Below are 19840 nucleotides of genomic sequence, written 5' to 3'. Positions count from 1 at the left end.
AAGTTCTTGGGGGGGTTTTCCCATTTGACATTGCACTAGGTGACCTTTCAATCTAGAAGCAGGCGTGATATTGACAGATGAGCCTTTATTTCTGTATTGCAGCACTGTTATAAGCAGTTTAGGTGTTTAGGTAGGGCCATAACTCATGGTTTTAAATGCTTCAGATTGGACAATCTGGTAGTAGCTTTTAGTTCGGGACAATAGATTTGTTTTAAACCCTGCTAACGTCAGACATCGTTTCAGAGTACAGAAAGTTTCTAAGTCCCCGAGAGCTGAACTGCATCCCCTTTTACACTGAAATGAGTATAACAGCTCTTAGGCTTTTCTACTTACCGGCTTCAGGGCACTACAGAAGCAATGTGGGAATATCTACAGTTGACACTGTAATCTTTAAAAGATATTGGTAAGGGTAGATTAATTGAAGAGCCATTTCAAGCTGTAGCTTGAACCAGTTCTCTACTATTTTGTAGCCTTTCCAAGAGATTGAACACCACTGAGAAATCTGAAGCTCAGATACAGTCCAAATCACAATCTTAAGACTATATGGAAAAATAACAGGTTAGCTGACAGTGTCATTCATACTTTTTATTTTGAATACATGCATCTACAATGCTTGGAATATCTTAACCAATAAAAACTGTAAGAGCAACTACTGTTAGAAATAACAAAGTATTGCCTCCCATTTGTCACAACTATATGTATTTAATAGCATGTCCCTAAGTGGGAAACAGCTTTCATCTAATAGTTCACTTATTTAAGTCAAAAGAAAATTTAAGAATCAAAGGCACAACCAAGATTTCTTGGGTTTCATTAACATATGTGGTATCTCAGATTAAGAAAATGTAATAGAAGAATGACAACCTACACAAACATCAAGTGTGTAGTCACACGCTCAGAAGGCTTTAAGGCATAAAGTAAATGACCAGATAAATGTTAAACTGTATTCTGTGATGCTTTCCCTTCCGTTTCCATTCACAGATAATTTTGTTCTAATCTCCTTAAGGTGTTGACTTACTTACTTTTTTTGTTCCTGGATATTTCAGAGCACTTTGCACGAGGCGTATTAGTAGGTAGAGCATCCTCTTAGAATCTAAGTACGAGACTTTGTTCTGAGGGGGTCTTCACAACTGCTCCAGTTCTGATTAATTCTTACCAGTATGATTCTGTGAGGACCATATACCCCTCCCTCACTTGGGAACAAGTCAACAGATACTGTGGAAGGGCCCCAATACTATTGCAAATGACAAAGGTGTCAGGATTGTTTACATCGTCTACTAAGCTGTCGTATACCTTAATGGCATCCCCCTCCACTGCTGGTGGCATAATATAAGATGGCTTGCCTTTAGTATATATGCCTGTTAATACATCAGCCTCAAACACGTACATTTTAGAGTCTGTTTCCCACACATCTTTATCCTCGATTAGGCTTTTCGGGTTCCTTTTAAAGTAGATGCCAGCTCCATATTTTTGTTCTGGAAAAAGAAAGAAAAGTTTTCAGAAGGCAAAAAAAAGCCTTTAACAATTGGTTCTTTTGGGGTGGTAGGACTAAGGGACTGCTTCTTTATTCGGTATTACATTTTATGTTACTGCTCAGGGCATGCTGTCCTTTTGGAAGTAAATTTGCATTAAGTGGCTCTGATGCTAGCGCTGACCTCCCATTGAAATCATGAGCAATGACAGCTCATGGCCATTCCGATTTAACTGCTACTCCAGTGGTGACCGTTCCGATTTAACTGTTAATCCAGGGATAGAAACATCAAGGTATAATGTATTTATGTAAACACTTCTACCATTATGTACTAGGGACTCTGATAAGCACCAGAGAAAGTAAGATTTTAATAATGCAAACTACAAAAAAAAGCTTTGAGATTTATAAGCAGAACGCTGCATAAAAATGCTATTACAGTATCACATGGAAAAATGCAAAGAAATTAAATCAGACCATCATCTAATTAGACCATTACTTTGAAAGTGTGAAAATGTGCCATGTACATTGCATAGACAAGGAAAGGCAAATCTCTACTTTTTGCACAGTTTACTGCCTGAAATCCCAATTCGACATTTGACAAGCAAAGTATCATGCCCTTCACCTACTGCAGGATGAAGTGCTAAATGCTTATTCTTTCCATTTCTGAAAACATCTGTCTACTACACTATCTATCTACTACAATATTTCATAGACACCACAACTTTCATCCTAAGGGTACTCCAGGTGGAATGGCAGTCTGCTCAGTCAGATTACCTGCTGTCTCTGACCGCACCTGATCTGAGCAGGGGCTTAGGATAGATGACCTTCATAAGGACCTTCCAGCCTCAATTATTCTGTCATTCCTTTGAACATGCTTTAAAGCATCAAACTGCTGAATGTGGGTTTGCAGCAAGTATAAGGACTTTGACTTTCTTTAAAGAGTGATGCAACAAAAGAAGACTTGGACATGGCATTATGTGTATATTAACAACTCCGTCAACAGTGTCTGGGATAGGCCAGAATCCAGCCTTATCCTCCCAGAGCCTTACTGACTCTGGTATCAGGAAGGAAAAACAGGAAATCTTACTGTAGATAAAAAAGTAAGCTCATATGACTCTAAATGCGGGCAAGAAACAGTTCTTGTTTAGGAATGCCATTTTTTTCTGATTGTAATCCACTTTAGTAGTCAGTCACTGTTCATTTTGATTAAAGATGCCAAAGCAAGTTATTACCTGTTGGTGGAGCATACATCCTGTGAAATCCAGTTTGGCATACTGAGCTACAGAACTGAGCAGGAACATGCTGGTACAACTTGTGGGTTATTTTGGAAGTACCTTGTTTTCCTTCTATTTTTTTTTTCATTTGTTGGAATGCAGCAGACAAAAGAGGATTATGTATCTTTTCAATCTGCAACATAAATAATAGTGTAGTATAAGCAAATGGAGACCAATATCCATGAAATCCATAAGTGCTCTTGTTCAGGCTATGTTCTTCAATGTAAGAACCTTTGATTTAGCTTATATGCTTTGACCACGTAGTGGATAAGGTATGTGAAGTGTGCAACTGATCCACAGAAGAACCATGCCACTGTCCCATGCCTCTCATTGAAATAAGTGGGAACATATCCTAGCGTACTGATTTCCAGTACTTGAGCTCTGCTGAACAGATTGATTATCAACCACACGTGAGAACAAGCTGCGTGGGTGCTTACAGCCTAGTCTTGTAAAGAACCCAAGTGTTCTGTGAAGCGTGGAGAACCTCAGCTCTCGTTGCTTAAAACTTTACAGCTCTCAGAGGAAAAAAAGGTCCACAGATAAGAGGGCCTTTACATTAGCTTGTATCTCGAAAGTGTGGCTGCATGCAGCATAACACCACACACAACTTCAGGCGAATTGGCTACGCTGCAGCTCTTGCTGGCGTAAGTCTTTAGTTCTGCAGATCAAGAAGCACTTGCTTTCTTCTGGCTGGTATTTGCTATTATTTCAGTGTTAAATACCTTTCTCTGACAAATTCAATTGCTAATTTTTGGTGTCAAGCTCACAAGAAGAAAAGAGACACTGCATTAGTGTTCTGGAATGTTGTACTCATTCTAACATACCAATCTCATATTTCTCTACAGTCCTACAAAGGAATATTTGAAGTATGAAATAAGAGATAGGATACACAGTACACTTAAAAGGACTTCTCAGAATTTAACCACACTTTTTGAGTGATTATTTGCATTATGTAATAAAAGTATTACATTAAGTAATAAAAATACTTTTTATTAGGTGTAAAGACTATCTATTTTAAGGATTAGGCTGATTTGATCTTCATTTTTAAAAGCAATATATTGAAATAGTTCACCTGATCTTTTTCAGCATATGTTAAATATGTTAGTTCAAATATATCAGAGGAGAATTAGTTTTTCCATGAATATTCTCTTTACCTTGAGAACACGAAGCCCAGCTTTTTCAAACTGTTTCTGTCTGTCCTTAAACTCCTGAAGGTGTGATTCCACCAGTGAAATCTGGACACATTTAGTAGTATTGGTCTTGTAAAGGTGTCCTTCTGAAAGCTGACCTGCTTCTGGTTGGCCTGGATACAAATAGGGGAATAAAGTTTTCATATATCATAATATCTGAAGCAAAGGCAAGGAGGAGGGATCCAATACTTTAGTGTGGTAGTTTAGTTAAGAACAAAGAATGTTAAATATTCTCTGAAGTAATGCCAAAGGCTAATATTGAGAGAGACATATATATATATTCATTTATTCATTTTTTCTACATTTATTAAATAAACCAGAGAGGAAACCAAAGAAAAGCAATTTATCTTCTCCATTACATCTCTCCACAGCCCAGCTTTCATGTAACAGTGTCTATATTGAATGACTATACAAACAAGAGGAAAAAATGGATCACTCAGTAGACTTTTATAATGCCACTAGTTCTACCAACGGCTAATGAAAGTCAAGGACTCTGCAGAACAAGTCCATTGGTGCGTCCTGCAACAGTGGTCCAGCTGTAGCTAGCAAAAGAGCTCAGCAAAGGTATGTATTAATTAAGTGCCAATTTTGTAAGTCTCCAGTGGCCAGGCTTTAAAGTGAAGCTGTGCTGGAGGAAGCCAGCATTACAGCTGGCTATACAATGATGGCCAGCCCCTGTGTAAACTGTGCCCTACTGGGAATATTGCCAAGTGAGTAACCAAAGCTAACAAATGGTCTTTCAGGGGCTCATATGATAAAAGTACAGTAACATCAGTAATTAAAGCTATGCTCAGTATGTGTGTGAACTGAATGCACAGATACATTTTGCTTCATACTTGACCTTATTTATGCACTTATTTACTTAATTAGTCACTTATTTACTTTACATACACATTAAGTGCAGCAGCTCCTCTTGTTTGGCTGTAGTCTTCTCTTGCATACAAAGCAGTAATTTTTCAATTGCGAGCACTGCATCAATCACAGCATCAGGAGGGCCCTGAAATGCCAGTCTTGCTTTTCCACCTTGCACTTCTTCTGATACACATACACTAGAATGCTGCTCTCGAGATAGTTCTGCAAGCTCTTTTTTACCGAGGCAAAAAATGAAGTTGTTTTCAATAACAGCACAGTGACTTCCCTGAATTTGTACCACGCTTTGGATCCATGATTCTGCTGCTTCCAATGCTGTACGTGTGTTCCCTTTAAGTTCAATAGATGATTTGTTACTTGCAGTCTCTTCTGCGCTTTGACCGCTTGACTCTGTACCTGGAAGAAAGATATTTTTTTTTATACAAGGGCATTGGGAGAGTGAAAAGCTTTCAAGGGCTGTCACGAATTCCTATACGTAATCCAAGATGTACAGTGCAAGAAACACACTACTCTTCTGGTGTGCTCAAAAAAAAAAATAAAGAGATTAGATACCAGGAGGTAAGGTTCCCAGGAAAAAAAAAAACAACACATAAACAAGCAGAATTTATTTGCCTTCCACTAAATGACTTCCAACAAGTTAGGCACTGAGGATAATTTTTATGTTTGAAAATCTTGTAAGGGACTGCCCAGTTCCATTCCTATTAATGTAAAAATGCAAAGCACACACACATTTTTGCCTCCCCCCTTTCCCCAAGACACATATGCAAATACTAAGTTCTTTTTCAAGGAAAGTGATTTCAGATTCTCAAATCTGGAGTGCTCATTCACTTGAAATGCCCCTTCTGTTCATTACTTACTCAAATGATCACTTCTGTTGTAATATTCCTTTTTTTCCAGTTTGTGTGCTGCTGAAGAAAATTTTCTCTGGAAAACCTTGAAAGAGAAAAGTTTAGGAGCAGTTTGCAATCTCTTGTCAGATATGCATTTTGTCTCTTCAAAACTCTGTTAGATAAGCAGTTTACAGCTGCAGTTACACCACCCCCCCAAATTCTGAAATTGTTAACAGCTGACATTTGTCTGCTTTTCCCAAAATTTTATTCCTGACAAATGCATTCCTGTTCTTCTACATCTCCTAAGGTAAGACACCTTACACACTGTATGGCACCTTTACCACTTCCTTGTGGTTGTGGCATATCCAGAACTCATGGAACTTCAGTTGATAAAGGTGTTCGTTACTTGCAGTTTAATGCTGATGAATCTTTACTCAGCTTTAAAACCCAGACTATTTCCCTGCCTTTACCCCAAAGCTTTTCTGCATGATCACACACGGAAAGCCTCAGAGAAGCGCTGCTCTGCTAGGCAGTGGATTTGGCATCTGGCAAATTGTCTTTCCTTCCTTTTTCAGCAAAAACAAGTTTCTGCTGTGCCCTGATTATCAAGGGATCAAGTGATTAGCACATAGCTGCCATACAGCTTCCTTTACAGTTTATGGGACTGTTACAGAACATAGATCTGATCTTCGAATCACAGAATGGTTTGGGTTGGAAGGGACCTTAAAGGTCATCTAGTTCCAACCCCTCTCCACCTGTTGAAAGAATGGATGGTTGAAGTTAAATGGGAACAAAAGCAAACTCTGTACTTTTATAATAGATGTCTATCTAAAATAGTTGTGTATTAATCACATCAGCCAAATATTCAAAAGGTGGAAAATGGCACACTGCAGTTGAAATGATCCAGTCTGTCTGCAACCCTTCTGTCGGGTTAGGTCATATAATGGGTTGATAGTGTTTGGCCCTAGGAACTTCATACAAAAAAAAAAAAGGTTAAAGAAGTTTCCTGAGGAGGAATAAGTTTATTCCCTGATGAGTAATAAGTAGACTCTTTCTTAAAAATTTGCTGACAGTCATAAGAATTTCAGAGCTCTCTCGCCTTGTTATCAGACCACAGGGTGAAGACTTCTGGTTTAATGAAGAGAAAATAAAGATTTGTAAAGATTAATCATACCTGTTAATGATACAAATAGTTTCATAAAGGGACCTGCTGCTTACAAATGTTTTAAGTAGTACAGAATTCAGATTATCTTAATTTGTAGTCATGTACGGGAACATTTTTTACAGTTTGGGGTTTTCCTTATTGGTAATTAACAACAAATTTGTTACCTGGTAGGCACTGTCGTCACCTGGGCAAAGGACAAACTGCACATCTATCTTCTTCTCAGGGTGTGCATTGGCAAAATTTAAAACCTCTTCAATCATGATTTCTGCCACTATATCAACAGGCAGCATTAACGACCAAATGCCATTTACTGGAAAAGAAACTGAGGGAGACTGGTAGTCCCGGAAGTAATACAGGCATCTTGTCACTGCAGCTTTTAATTCCTGCAGGAAAAACAAGTGTTTTAGTCCTCACATCACTCAACATGAAAATCAATTAAAATCCAATCTAACTGATCATCACCTCACACAGTAACACCCTGTGGCGGTATTGCGGCCATACAACGTGCAATACAAAGTCACAGGGCAGATTATACCCTTTTGTTACTATGAGTTCCTTATAAAACGAAGAATGTCTAAGTTGAGACTTAAGTTCATCCTGAAGAGCTGAACTGGCTTTTTGCAGCAGTCTTCTTGAAAGTGGACAGTAAGGCTCGCCATCCACAGACACAGAATTAACAATAGCCGTAGTCTGGAAGAAAAAAGTGCAAAGTTTCACTATACTTCAAGTTTACCATTTGCAAGCTTTGCTACTATAGACGCCCCCATTTCTAGGAACAATTCCTTTAAAAAAGCCTGACTGCTGCAGATCAGCTGTATGAAAAGTTCTCTTAACTACTTACTACCAAGGGCAGCGCTGGAACACATCAAAGTACGTACCTTCTAGTGGCAGTAAATGCATACATTTTTTTCAGAAGCCAACAGCGTGCATAAGACTTGTTCAAGTCATCAGAGTATATTCAACAGAATTATTACTGCACCTACATAAGTGACCCATAGGGGCCTCATCAAATGCAATTCTGCAGCCAATTATCAATGAGCAGCAGAGAACTATGGCTACATCTGTTATTCCAGCCCACGCAGATACCCCCCATCTTAGGGTAGCAAGCACTCGTCACCAAGCTAGCAGGGTCAGTACACACAGGGGAACTGCAAAGCTATGGTTGCTTCCAATTCCCAGTGGAAATGGCAGATTCCCACAGTAGGTCTTCTGTATTTCAAATTAAATATGTAAAATGCAAAAAATTCGTTTACTGAATGCTGATAACAGCAGTAATTGTTCTAACTTTTATTGTTGAGGATTATTTAAAATACAAGACTTTGGAGCATGTTTTCCTCATAGTACTGAAGGCATGTCGTATCTTTCAGTGCTGTAGAATTGGTTAATAAAATTCCCCACAACGTCAACTTTGTGATCCTTTGCTCTCACGTCAAAAAAATGAACTTCCTATTCAATTAAGATATGTCTTTAAAATAAAAGTTATGAATTTTTTTAAGCTACAGTAATTGCTAAAAGCAAATGCCATTCCCGTGATGTAGCTTCCAGTCTAAGAACTCTGCTGGATTACTATGACTAAGCTCCTATATTTTGCACCAGATTTTCTAGCTAAAAAGCCAAATGATCAATTTAAATGATGCACTGTTTAAAGGTAAGGTGCACATCATCTGTATAAGTTATTTTCAGCTGTTTCAGTGTTTGCTGAATAAGTCCAGCAGTGGCACCTATGAGAACATAAATTATAGGGAAAAAAAGCAAGGCAAAAAATAAGATTAGACTTCTAGGGAATGCATGATAAAATGTGAACTCCCGTAATGTTACAATAAGATGATAAACATTAACATAGGGATATATTATTATTAACCATCCAATCTTCAGCTGCGTCCTATTACACCATAACAGCACGTATACAAAAAAGAAATAAAAATGTTCTAATGTTTAATACCCATTTAGAAAAAAAAAACGACTCCTTGCTGCTATAATTTATATACCATTGGTAAATTCTCATCAGGCTGAGAAGATAACTATATAGTGGACCTATACAATATGCGTTCTGAACTCTTGGGCTCCAAATCTTGCAAAGACTTGGAGGCAACTCCATGTTCAACACCTACGGGACAGACTTACCTTCTGCTCTTCAAGGAGCCCTTCTATGATGCGCAAACGAATGTCTCCATGTTTGATGAAAACTGAAGGCTGGCTTGGTGAAGCTGAAAAAGTTTCCTGAAGTGAACTGCTATCACCCAGAAACTTTTCACAGGCCTTCTTCATTTCTGCAACTGTAGTCTCATAAAGGTTCACCAGGCGGATTTCCCTGAGACAGCTTGGTGGACTTGCCTCAACAAATTCCTTTATAGCCATTACAATCACTTGAGCACACAAACTGAGTGGGAAGCCATAAATACCTGAACTCACTGCTGGGATAGCCACAGACTTTATAGCATTTTCTGGAGCACTAGCATACTTCAGAACATTCATAATAGCCTCCTGAAGTAGGTCACAACATCTTTCCTTTTCATAAGTATTCCACCGTGGACCAACTGCATGAATAATTTTCTTACAAGGAAGCTTCCCTCCACCTGTCACTGCTATTTTGCCAGCTGTGAGTGTTCCATACTTTTGAATATAAAGATTGCTTTGCTCTTGTATTTCAGGCCCTCCAGCATTCACAAGGGCTAAAGCAAGGCCTCCTCCGTGACCTAGACGGTCATTGGCTGCATTCACCAAAGCATCGACCTTGTGTCTTGTGAGATCATCCTTATAAACACAAATGTCAACTCCCTGCTTTACTGTTTTCCTGTATACTTCAACAGTACAATTTGTACTTTCCAAAGTCAATGTACATGCAAACTTTTTGTAAATGAGATTACTTAGACAGTCCTGTCTTTTCTTAAGAACTTCATAGACATCTTTATTGATGGGGATCATCAAGTTGTCCTCATCCATTACCATGCTTGGCCCTAGGATACAGAACGATATAAAGTGAAATCCAAGATACTACTGTCAAAACATTGCTTTTTATATAGAAGTGTGGTTTATAGCTCTCAATTTTATCCTCCTGTCATGACTTACCAATATTTTTTGGCATAGTCTGATCTTCTCTCTCCCCTTTTCATAGGCTTAGAAAGTCCAACTAAGCAAAGAAATCAAGGCCTCGAGCGTTGGTCATTATTCTGTCCAAATTAACCTCGCCATCTAGTCGCTCCTTTCCCACCTTTCCTCAAGACCTTCTCTTTCCTCCCAGTGCCTTATGAATCACAGCAGTGTGTGTTTCAGGAAAGTGAAAAGCCCCTCTGTCAGCTTAATATATTTGGGTTCAGAGAAACACTCAGTATTATGCTGTCCACTGTTTCCTGTAAGCCCATGAATGCTTTCAGTTTCATCTTTTCAATCAACAACCAGCTCTCTTCCTGTAATTGAACACAGGAAGACACGGGAGCGGCTAGTTGCTGATCAGAGTACTCAGAGAGACCACACACCCTCCTCCGAAGCAGTCTGTCTTCAAGATTATCTTCTCGTGACCCAGCAGATGTCCGACCTGGTGAAATATGCCCTGAGCCCCTAAACAGACTGCTCAGGGTCCTCTCAGCAGAGGCATTACCAGCATATAGCCTGCAGGTCCCTTGGGCAAATACCTTTTCCTTGGAAGTGGCTGACCACTTCTCTTTCCCTATTCTTCCTCCAAAGGCACTAAAAGATGACAACAACAGTATCACCGAGTCTGTGGTGACTTGAGAGTTCGGGTTTGCCTTACTCTTTACCTGAGGAGGAAGCTTGGTTAAGATGTGTCTCCTCCTCCTACTTGTTCTCTCTCTCGCTCTTTCCTACTGTTTATTCTCCCCACCATTAGGCTGACACAACCATTGTTGGGGACATGCTCTTAAATGAATCAGTTACATAATCTGAATTAAAATAAAAAATGACACACCACAAAACTTAATTTGATTTAGAGCACCAACCTCAAAGACTGAGGCAGTAGGACAACTGAATGTGCTGAGAAAAAATGGTGAGAAGGAAGAAAAAGGAGCAGACAGGTGTGAGAGGAATGTTGTTGAAACAGATGCTGTTACAAGGCTTTGTTAACTGGCTGCAGTGCCACCATGACACTGTGCTGCATTTGCCACTAAAAATCCAGCTGAGAAAGCAAATGTGAAAAGCCATGCCAAAATCAGGGCTTCAAAATGCTCATAAAAGCAGAAGACACTTCTCCCCCTCTGAGCTTGTTCTGCTGAGAGGGCTGAAGCCTGCCTCTGCCCTCTCCAAGGCGTTCTTATTCTGTTACTGATTTCCAGCAAGGTCCAAGGGTGAGTACCCCAGGCCTCTGCAGAGTCAGCCACCCACAGCCACAGCAGCAGAGGAACACTTGCCAATACATTCATTTAACTGTGCCACAGAGATCTTACGCTGAGCTTAGTCTTTACTTCTGTGGCTCTTCTTTAGTCCGCACTTAAAAGCCCACAAGCAAGTTCTTTCTTTGCACTGAACTTATGAATTCAGAAGGGCCTTTTACACCACTTTTTTTAGGGAAAAAAAAATAATGGTAAAGAGTGGGGCAGTTTTTATATTATCACTATGGCTATACAGCCCTCTCCCGGGAGATGTCAGCAGTACTATATGCATAGTTATGTTAATTAGTGTAAACCAATTTGTATGAGTTTAATCAAACTTTCCTCTGGGGTATGCTACCTGCTTGTAAAAAGAGTCTAACGTTTTGTACTTACAAAGTACACACACCGATTCCTCAAAACACTTCTGAGCTCTTCCTTTTAAAAGGGAAATGCAAGAAAATCCTGTTGAAGCAATGAATAATAATGTTGATTCATAACCCTGTCGAATTTATACGTTTCAGGTTGCTTTTGGCTATTCCACGTTGATGTTTCCCAGTTTGCTGGCTGTAGCTGGCAATTTTCAACTTAAATACACTTTGCAGATGGCTAAATGAGAGGCTTACCTAAACAGCTACTCCCTTTCACGCTCTCCGGACAGTGACTCTATTATAAAAAAAAAAAAAAAAAAAAAAAGAAAGAAAGAGAAAATACGTGTTACCGCCTCATGGGCTGCGTGCCTTCAGGAGCGGTTCTGTTACAAGCAAATCCGGCAGCGCCACCTTTTCACAAACTCGTACGAAGTTTTCTGGTATTTACAACGCTACTCGGAGCCGAAATTCTGGCGGCCGGCCCGCGGGGGTGAAGTTACCCACAGCTTCCCCTGGCGCCGGCTGACCTGCGGGTGCTGGGGCGCCGGGAAGCGTTACCTCGCCCCGAGTGCCACGCCAGAAAACGCCACTTTTGTTTATTTTTTTATTTTCTCCCCCGGTGCCTAAACGCGGCTGGCAGCGCGGTGCGTGAGGCCCCGCAGAGCCCGGCCCGGCCTGTCGCACAGGGGCACTCCCAGCCGCAGCTCCCCGGGCCCGCGAGGGAGCGGCCGCCCCGCCGGCGGGCAGGCGCCAGCCTCGGCCCCTCGGCCCCGCCGCCCCCGCCCCGCGCTGTTACCTGGAAGACCCCCATGAACCGGTGCTGCGCGGCGCAGCCGTCTCCCCCTCAGTACCGGGATCTGGAGCGGGGCCGGGGGCGGGGAACCGCGGCCTCGAGCGGCGGAGTGGGAAACGAAAGCGAAAGCGGGCAACGGCGGGCATCATGGCGGCGTCGCCGCTGCTGGTGCGGCTCTGCCCCCCGCCCGACGCCGCCGAGAAGCCGATTCTCAAGCTCCAGCGTTATTTCCAGTCAGGGAAGCGGTCGGGGGGCGGCGAGTGCGAGGTGCGGGCGGGCCCCGAGCCCGGCACCTACCGGGTGCACTTCCAGCAGGAGCGAGGTACGGGGCTGGGGTGGGCGGCGGGGCCCGGGGCTCGGCGTGCCCCCGGCACCGGGGGGCGGAGGGGGCGGTTGGGCCCCAGCCGCCTTGGGGGGGCTGTTCGCATGCAGCCGTGTGAGGGGGCAGGAAATGGCCGCCGAGGGCCCCATCTTGTGCCCATGGGCAGTGCATGGGCGGGGAAAGGGCAGGTGGTCTGTGGCCGCTTGTAGAGTTTTCAGGTAACTTTGTCAGCCTTGTCTGCCTGTCCCCGACTTACTGCAGATAAGAAGAGCGTGGAATCCCGCACAGATCATTTCTTGGAAATCGGTGCCAAACGCCTGAAGATAGTCATCCAGCTGGGAGAAGGGGACCTGAGCAAGAGCCAGATTACAGAGCAGGCCTCCCCCAGCACCTCCGTCCCTTCCAGCTCTTCTCCACCTGAGGAGGAGCAGGCGGCAACCAAAGGCCATGGAGACACGGCAAGAGAAGTCTTTACTAAAAAGGTACATCAGGAAGAGCGGTAACAAGCAGCACAATGACCTGCCCCGCTTGTAGTTCCACGAGTCCTTTGCGTTGCTTTATGTTGCATTTCAGTATTTCATGCCACACAAATGTCAGTTACATTATCTTAGTCAGTAAAGTAGGGGCAGGGAGTGACTTTTGAGTGCTGGATCACAGGTCATCTACACATGTTAATACGCAGCACGTTCTCCAGCACCTCAGTGTTAAAAAAATCTGCCCTGATGGGATGTAGCACAGCAAACATTATTTCAGCACTTTGAACTAGAACTCATGCAGAAAAGATCAACTGTGTGTTAGGCTACATGTGACATGATGTGGATGTGGCTCTGCCAAGACAGACAAGCTACCTGGCCCAGAGGATTTACCCTGTTTTGCTTAGTAGCATAGACGTAGCTTTTGAGGTATAGCATGTGCTAACATAGTGGTTATCTGACAGCTGTAGCAGTATACTGCCGATTTCCCTGTCCTTCTGTCTGTGCAAAGTAGAGATGTGAACATGTTTGTTATTATTTTTAAGAATCCTGTTTTCTGCCTTAACCCCGAGTTACTAAAGCATGACTTTTGGGAATTTTTTAAAGTAAGATAGTAAGAGAAAACTAGAAAGTCTAATATAACTAAAGAACAATGTAATATAACTTATGTGCTGTTAAAACATGTCATGTCTCTCTCACCCGACTCTAAGGGGACAGATAGGTCCTTTTGGGGACCCTTAGCAGAATTATGATGGCCCTAAGTTGTAGTTACAATTAAAGCTTTATTTTTTCTAACAGGAATTTATGATTAGCATAGCATAGAATTAATGATCAGAACAGCACAAGATTTCTACATTAGCACAGCTTAGCTTATGGTTTCTAATCACTTGGACCCTCTGCAGATCATGTCAAATCTTAATACTTGGCTTGCCATATTGATACAACAATCATAATCTAGACTTGAAAAACACATAAAAGAATTTGAGTCACGCACTTAGTCCTCAGAGGAAGCAGAGGACGGTTCAGGTGTCCCCAGTCACCTAGGGATCACGGGTCTCATTGTCCAGCAGCAGTTGCGGTCCAGGTCCCCACTTAGGACTTGTAACTGCTTGATTTTGTAGACGGTGCTCTGCGTGCTGTTATGCTTCCCTGTTCTGTGATGGAGTCATCACCACCTGGTTGGCAGGGTGCCTGGGACCTTCAAGGCCAGTAAGGAGGGGAGTAATTGGCCTGGTGCCCAGGAGCCTTGAGAACAACAGGGAAGGGAAGAAGAAATCTGTTTGCTTTGTCTACGTGGTGCACAGGACCTTCAGGGCCTGATAATGAGGGGAAAAGGGACTAATACTTGACGAGCTGGGTCACAGAGAATGGCCGTTAGCCTTATAAAATGGCGTTAGTTATGCTAACCGTGTTACCAGAGGTCAGGAGCAGGGAGTACTGGTCACAGTCTCAAACTAAGTAGCAAAGTTATTGTCTTTGTTCCTGCAATGCTGATGACATTAACAAATTTCATTTTTGCTGCTGTCTTAGAAGCAGATTGTGTTACTTACATGTGTGCAATGTCAATGTACATGACGTAAAAGAAACACTGTGTACAAATGTGTCTACAGTAATCTGGCCCTACTGAGACGTATAGAGCTTTTCCTTACTCAAAATACAGAAACAGCAAGCAGAGAACCTTAGAAAAAACAAATACTGATGTCTTCTTGTCTTCTCTTTAGATATTTCTTACAGTATCTGCAACTTTGAATACCAGTATGTTCACTGAACAGCAAAGGGAGAAAATTGCTGTTATATGTCCAAATTTAAAAAGAGAAGGAAATCCTGATATTGATGGCTCTGAGAAATTGACAGGAGATTTTACAGATATTGAAAAAGCTTATCATTACTTTAAGGATATCCTTGCAGGCAGTGACCCAAACCATGATTTTTCACATTCTGAAAGTAAGAAGAGTTTGGAAGATGAAAATGGTCTGAATACTGAAGAAATGAATGAGCTTACAGTTCCGTCGGCTCTATATGAATATGTCAGTCATACCTGCAAAGAACAAATCAGAGAACTATGTGAACATTTTGGAGTGCGTATGAGAAGTAAAGATCATGACGATGGAACCACATCAGTATGCTTCACTTCTGATAAAAGTCCTGCATCAATACAAGGAGCTAATAATTTTTTTATCAGAACTTTTCAGAAAAGTGTAGAAGATCTGAAACAGGAAAAAATTCCCGTAACAAACAGTTACACGTTAAATGAGACAATAATGGAATTAAATGCTAGATTTAGGAATCTTCTTGCCAAAGAGGAAGGGAATCAATTGCTACTCCGTGGTCCACCGAGTTTGATTTCAGCTGCCAAAATATTTCTCACAGAGGAAGGTAAGAACAGCCAAGCTGGAAAAAATATGAAAATATCATCTGAACGGTACAAATACAAGAATGGAATTGAAGTCGATGCTTCTATGTTTAAATTGTTGGAAACAATATTAAACAAAGAAATTGAAGATATTAAAGACAAATTTGATGCGGTAATAGAAAAGAAAGACAGTTCATATGGCCAGAAGATGGTCATAATATTTAGGCCTAGGGTCGAAACTTCTGATATGTCTTCACATGCTACTGAAAGTTTCATCAGTGCATTTCAGAATGCCTCTGCAATGTTAAGAGAAAACCGCATCAGCTTGAAGCTTTCAGAAGGTCAGAAGAAAAGATTAAATACGCTGCTTAATGTAAAACCGTGTGAAGATCTGCATGTAAAACTCAAGAAGAAGGAAGACAAATTAATCTTAAGTGGTTTACCAAACCAACTTTATGCTGCTGAAAAGCACATTATGATGCTTCTTAATATTGAAGGCTCAACACAAACTAAAAATAGGACACCACTGTCCTCTGATCTCAGCTATCAAGAAGCTACAGGAGCATCTGAGAAGAAATACAACAGCAGGCAAAAGAATAATCTTTCTTCTGAAGGACAGTCTAAGGCAAAGACAGAAGAAGAAGACAAAGATGACTGTCCGATTTGCATGGAGAGAATTAATGATAAAGAAATACTGAAAAAGTGCAATCACGCATTTTGCAAAAGTTGCATCGACCAGGCCATGGCTTATAAGCCAAGTTGTCCTGTTTGTAATACTGTCTATGGAGTCATGAAAGGAGACCAACCAGATGGAACAATGTCAACTAGAACGATGTCTATAGCTCTCCCTGGTTATCCCAAGTGTGGTACTATCGAGATTACATATATTATGCACCATGGTATTCAAACTGTAAGTATATTTAAAGATTCATAAAAGATATTTTTCCCACAACAAAACCAATATTGAATATAAAATTAACTGGTTTCCCATCATTTTAATGCATGTCGAGAAGTGACATTTCTTGGTTCTGTACAAATCTGCAAGTATTTAATTCAGTATTTTTGGGTGCGGTTAAGTAATACAGTGGGAATTAACCAATCAAATGGTAGCCCTCCATTTTATACGCCCCAGGACAGAGCTACCTGTCTTTAATTTGTACATTGGGAATAACTGAACCGAAATCTATGGAGTGATATCATGTAAACAAAATTTTGCGAATGGAATGAGGATTCTCTGAGGCATTCTCTTAGCTGCTGACACCAACGGACAAAAATTAATAGTGGGCTGGCTTGTAAGCTTTCCAGGTGAGGAATCATCTTATGTTCTCTGCTTAGAGTCGTGATGGGGACTGAAAATGGGATAAATGGAAAAGTCGGGGGTGGGGTGACATGCATTTGGGAGAGCAGAGAGGTAAAAAACAAATTTAAAAATAACAATGGATGCGTGAGTGATGACTAGTAAATGAAACTTATATGAAAGAAATTATTTAATGAGAAAAAAAAACCTCCTCAAAATCAGTCATCAGTCATGCTGTGTCCTTCTGAATCAAAGACAGGATTAAAAGTATTGTGAAAGCTGGGATGTGTGATTTTCACACTTTCAAAGCATTTATGATATACAATGTGTTTTTGTTCTGTTTTTCTACAAAACAGAGCAACCATCCAAACCCAGGGAAACCTTATGATGCAATCCAACGAGTAGCGTATTTACCTGACAATAAGGAAGGGCGAGAAATTCTGCAGCTGCTCAGAAGAGCCTTTGACCAAAAATTGATTTTCACAGTGGGGTACTCACGTACCACTGGTGAACAAGATGTTATCACATGGAATGATATTCACCACAAAACGAACATGACTGGAGGACCTACCAAGTAAGTAGTCTTCTCTTTATGTAATTTTACTGCCACTCAGATGTGTCAGGAAGGCTACCCTGAATATTTTACACATTAGAGCTTTCAGATTTAGTCACTAACAAAGCGATTGTGGAATGCTCTATGCATCCAGACTTAAATCACCTTCACCAACTTGGACAGCTGCAACAAGGATGAGCTTAGTCTTCTATTACCCCTTAGGCCACTCATTCACCTGTGAGTTGTGTACCTACTCAATAACTACTCTGATGAGAAACTACTTCTAGTACAGGACAGGACAGCAAGCTCTTGATAGCAGCTAAGGTTGGACTCCTGATCTCAGCCTCTTCTGTTAGCTGCTGTTTTGCACAAGGAGGTGCTGGTCCATTACGATCCCAGTAAAGACACACTCAGACTCTGTAAAATATTACTTGAAATTCCAGTTATTAGAGATAACGGCAAGAAGAAAGAGATTGTACTATAGATACAGTTACATCCTTTTAGATGCTCTGAACCCAGAGTTGCGCAGCATTCAATGGGCCTCCAATTAGAGCACAGGATGCCATGCCAACCCCATCCATAGAAAGGGTTCCCCCATTTTGGTGCTTCGAGCTATTACAGGATTTTCTTAGTAGAAGACAACTATTCAGCATTTCTTGACGACTTGCTGCACTTTGAGGTAAAGGCAGGGAGAGGCAGGTGGCGTACTCACAGATACAGGGCGGGAGCTGCCTGCAGCACCTCTCTTGGAGTGACCTGGCTGAGTCTGTCATGTGGCCACGGGATGTGCACAGCACAGCACAGGCCTGAAGGCCACGCCGCACATGCAGCACGGCATGGCATGGCACGGGCCTGGGCCTGACCCGGTTAACTGTTACGTGGATCACTAATTCCTCAATGTATAATGGTCTTCCGGTCAGGATCACTACGTGCCACCCCTTGATGCACATACCATTGACCTGTCTTAAAGATATGATTAATTACAGATTATACCAGTAAACTGGCTCCTGGAAAAAGTTGTACAGAGACAAGAGGGAGGCTTGGAACAGTCCTTTCAGGCTTCTTGCAGGTGTCTTCCTGCAAGCTCTAAAGATTGGTGTCACTTCTCCTTCTGGGCTAGGATTACAAAAGAGCAAAAAGTATCAGTTTTACTTTATCCCCTCCCCTGCCCAAATGTGCTCCCTAGTCATCACTTGCTTCATACACACTTTTGGTGATGCACTGCTAAAAATCCAGAGGTGCCATTACATTCGTGTTGTGAATGCTCGCTTGGATACGCTTCAGGTCTGATTTTTAGAAAGATGCATACCCAAGCGCCCTACCATTCTCAGGTGAGACAGCAGGCAGCTTTGAAAATCAAGTTCTTAGTGTCAGTTTGGACAACCAAATTCAGCAGTTTTAGCTTTGCCCTGTCTGTACCACCTCTCTGACCTGTAAAATAGGGTCAATTGTCTCTATAAAGTAAAAAATAAGTGCATACAATTTGTGAAGTGTTCTAAGAGATTTTGATAAAAGGTTGTGTAGAACTGTGAAGTGCTTCATTGCAGAAGTAGCCCAAACAATTCTTTTCTTCTTCTTTTAGGTTTGGTTATCCTGATCCTGATTATCTGCAGCGAGTTCGATCAGAATTGAAAGCAAGAGGAATTGAATAAAGAAACTTATCTACTGTCAACTCTTAAGTGTAATAACTGAGCATGTTAATTTACTATTCAAGCACTAAGCAGAACTTACTTTGTTCAACTGCTGCACTTAAATCACTTGTATTTCGCAATCAGCTAAGAAAAGTAGTATTTTTTCAGCAAATGATATATGTTCTTTTTGCACATCATTTACTTCCTTGAATAATCCTTCCCTGTATGTGCCTTTACAGAATTTGGGTCTTGTGAGTGCCACATCAGTACTTGTTGCACTTGTCGAGTATCAAATGTGGGTCTTTTACCAGTGAACCTGATCTGCACTTTTTCCCACAAGACTTCAGTCTGACCACCAAAACTGATAGATCCACTACTGGCTTTTATTCAATCAACACTTACTTTATCTTTGTATTATTATGTCTGTCCTCATGGATAGCATCATGTAACCTGTCTGCTGGAAAATTTTCCTGCAGATGTTATAGTATCAGCTGTGATCAGGCTATGATCTTTCACTTCTTTTCAGGGTAGAAATGGCATTAGTGGTTTGGGTTTTAAACATGAACTTAGCATGGGTGATGTATGAGGGGGTATGTGGGTGCTGTTGTATTTTTAACCCTGCGGAAGTGCTGAATGTTCAGAGCTGCATTGGAGCAAATTGATAGGGTCCATCCTCTTTAAGCATAAATACAATTTTTAATTCAGCTTTGCAACTATAAAACTATATTCTTCCTGTTGCTTCCAATATATGGTTTAAATTGTGTCATAAATATACTTTGTTGCTACTCTGCACTGTCTAAACAGCCTGCTAATTATCTCTGTGGCGGTGTGAAACAAATAGCTTTCACTTAATGCAGCCGTAATTTGTAGTGAGTTAAACCATTTTTGTTAGGCTATTGACTATAACAAATAAAATATAAAAATACCA

The 19840-nt window shown here is 41.2% G+C and overlaps 3 protein-coding genes across 5 annotated transcripts in view; 2 read left to right on the top strand and 1 right to left on the bottom strand.

Moving 5' to 3' along the window:
* FAIM (Fas apoptotic inhibitory molecule) overlaps positions 1–4414 on the top strand; it is a 12853-nt gene extending 8439 nt beyond the window's left edge. Inside the window, exon 6 of the transcript XR_011048732.1 lies at positions 4304–4414. The gene's annotated coding sequence lies outside the window, so the exon portion shown is untranslated. The remainder of the gene's footprint in view (positions 1–4303) is intronic.
* PARP9 (poly(ADP-ribose) polymerase family member 9) lies at positions 571–12553 on the bottom strand. 3 transcript variants are annotated; one of them, XM_068407231.1, is made up of 11 exons: positions 12287–12553; positions 11746–11785; positions 11516–11584; positions 8922–9754; positions 7260–7487; positions 6962–7180; positions 5660–5735; positions 4824–5198; positions 3897–4045; positions 2701–2875; positions 571–1472 (listed from the first exon to the last, which is right to left on the bottom strand). In XM_068407231.1, the coding sequence occupies exons 1-11, from the start codon at positions 12299–12301 to the stop codon at positions 1150–1152; spliced, it is 2502 nt and encodes an 833-aa protein (XP_068263332.1). In that variant the 5' UTR covers positions 12302–12553; the 3' UTR covers positions 571–1149. The 3 variants fall into 3 exon arrangements, with proteins under 3 accessions (XP_068263332.1, XP_068263333.1, XP_068263334.1); XM_068407232.1 differs by lacking the exon at positions 11516–11584; XM_068407233.1 differs by lacking the exons at positions 11516–11584; positions 11746–11785; positions 12287–12553 and adding an exon at positions 9867–10394.
* Positions 12198–19840, top strand: DTX3L (deltex E3 ubiquitin ligase 3L). Its single transcript, XM_068407236.1, has 5 exons — positions 12198–12605; positions 12867–13087; positions 14800–16341; positions 17085–17302; positions 18864–19840. Exons 1-5 carry the CDS (start codon positions 12431–12433, stop codon positions 18931–18933), a joined length of 2226 nt encoding a protein of 741 aa, XP_068263337.1. The 5' UTR covers positions 12198–12430; the 3' UTR covers positions 18934–19840.

The sequence above is a fragment of the Nyctibius grandis genome, chromosome 9 (assembly GCF_013368605.1).
Source record: "Nyctibius grandis isolate bNycGra1 chromosome 9, bNycGra1.pri, whole genome shotgun sequence".
In the NCBI taxonomy this organism is placed as follows: Eukaryota; Metazoa; Chordata; class Aves; order Nyctibiiformes; family Nyctibiidae; genus Nyctibius; species Nyctibius grandis.
This window is presented reverse-complemented; position numbering and strand designations above follow the sequence as displayed.

Coding starts and splice junctions, on each gene's coding strand:
- DTX3L (XM_068407236.1), top strand. CDS start 12,431: ATGGCGGCGTCGCCGCTGCTGGTGCGGCTCTGCCCCCCGCCCGACGCC. Junction 16,342..17,084: donor TGCACCATGGTATTCAAACT/GTAAGTATATTT, acceptor TCTACAAAACAG/AGCAACCATCCAAACCCAGG. Junction 17,303..18,863: donor ATGACTGGAGGACCTACCAA/GTAAGTAGTCTT, acceptor TTCTTCTTTTAG/GTTTGGTTATCCTGATCCTG.
- PARP9 (XM_068407231.1), bottom strand. Junction 5,736..6,961: donor GTGACGACAGTGCCTACCAG/GTAACAAATTTG, acceptor TTCTCTTTCAAG/GTTTTCCAGAGAAAATTTTC. Junction 1,473..2,700: donor GATGTATGCTCCACCAACAG/GTAATAACTTGC, acceptor TTCTTTTTCCAG/AACAAAAATATGGAGCTGGC.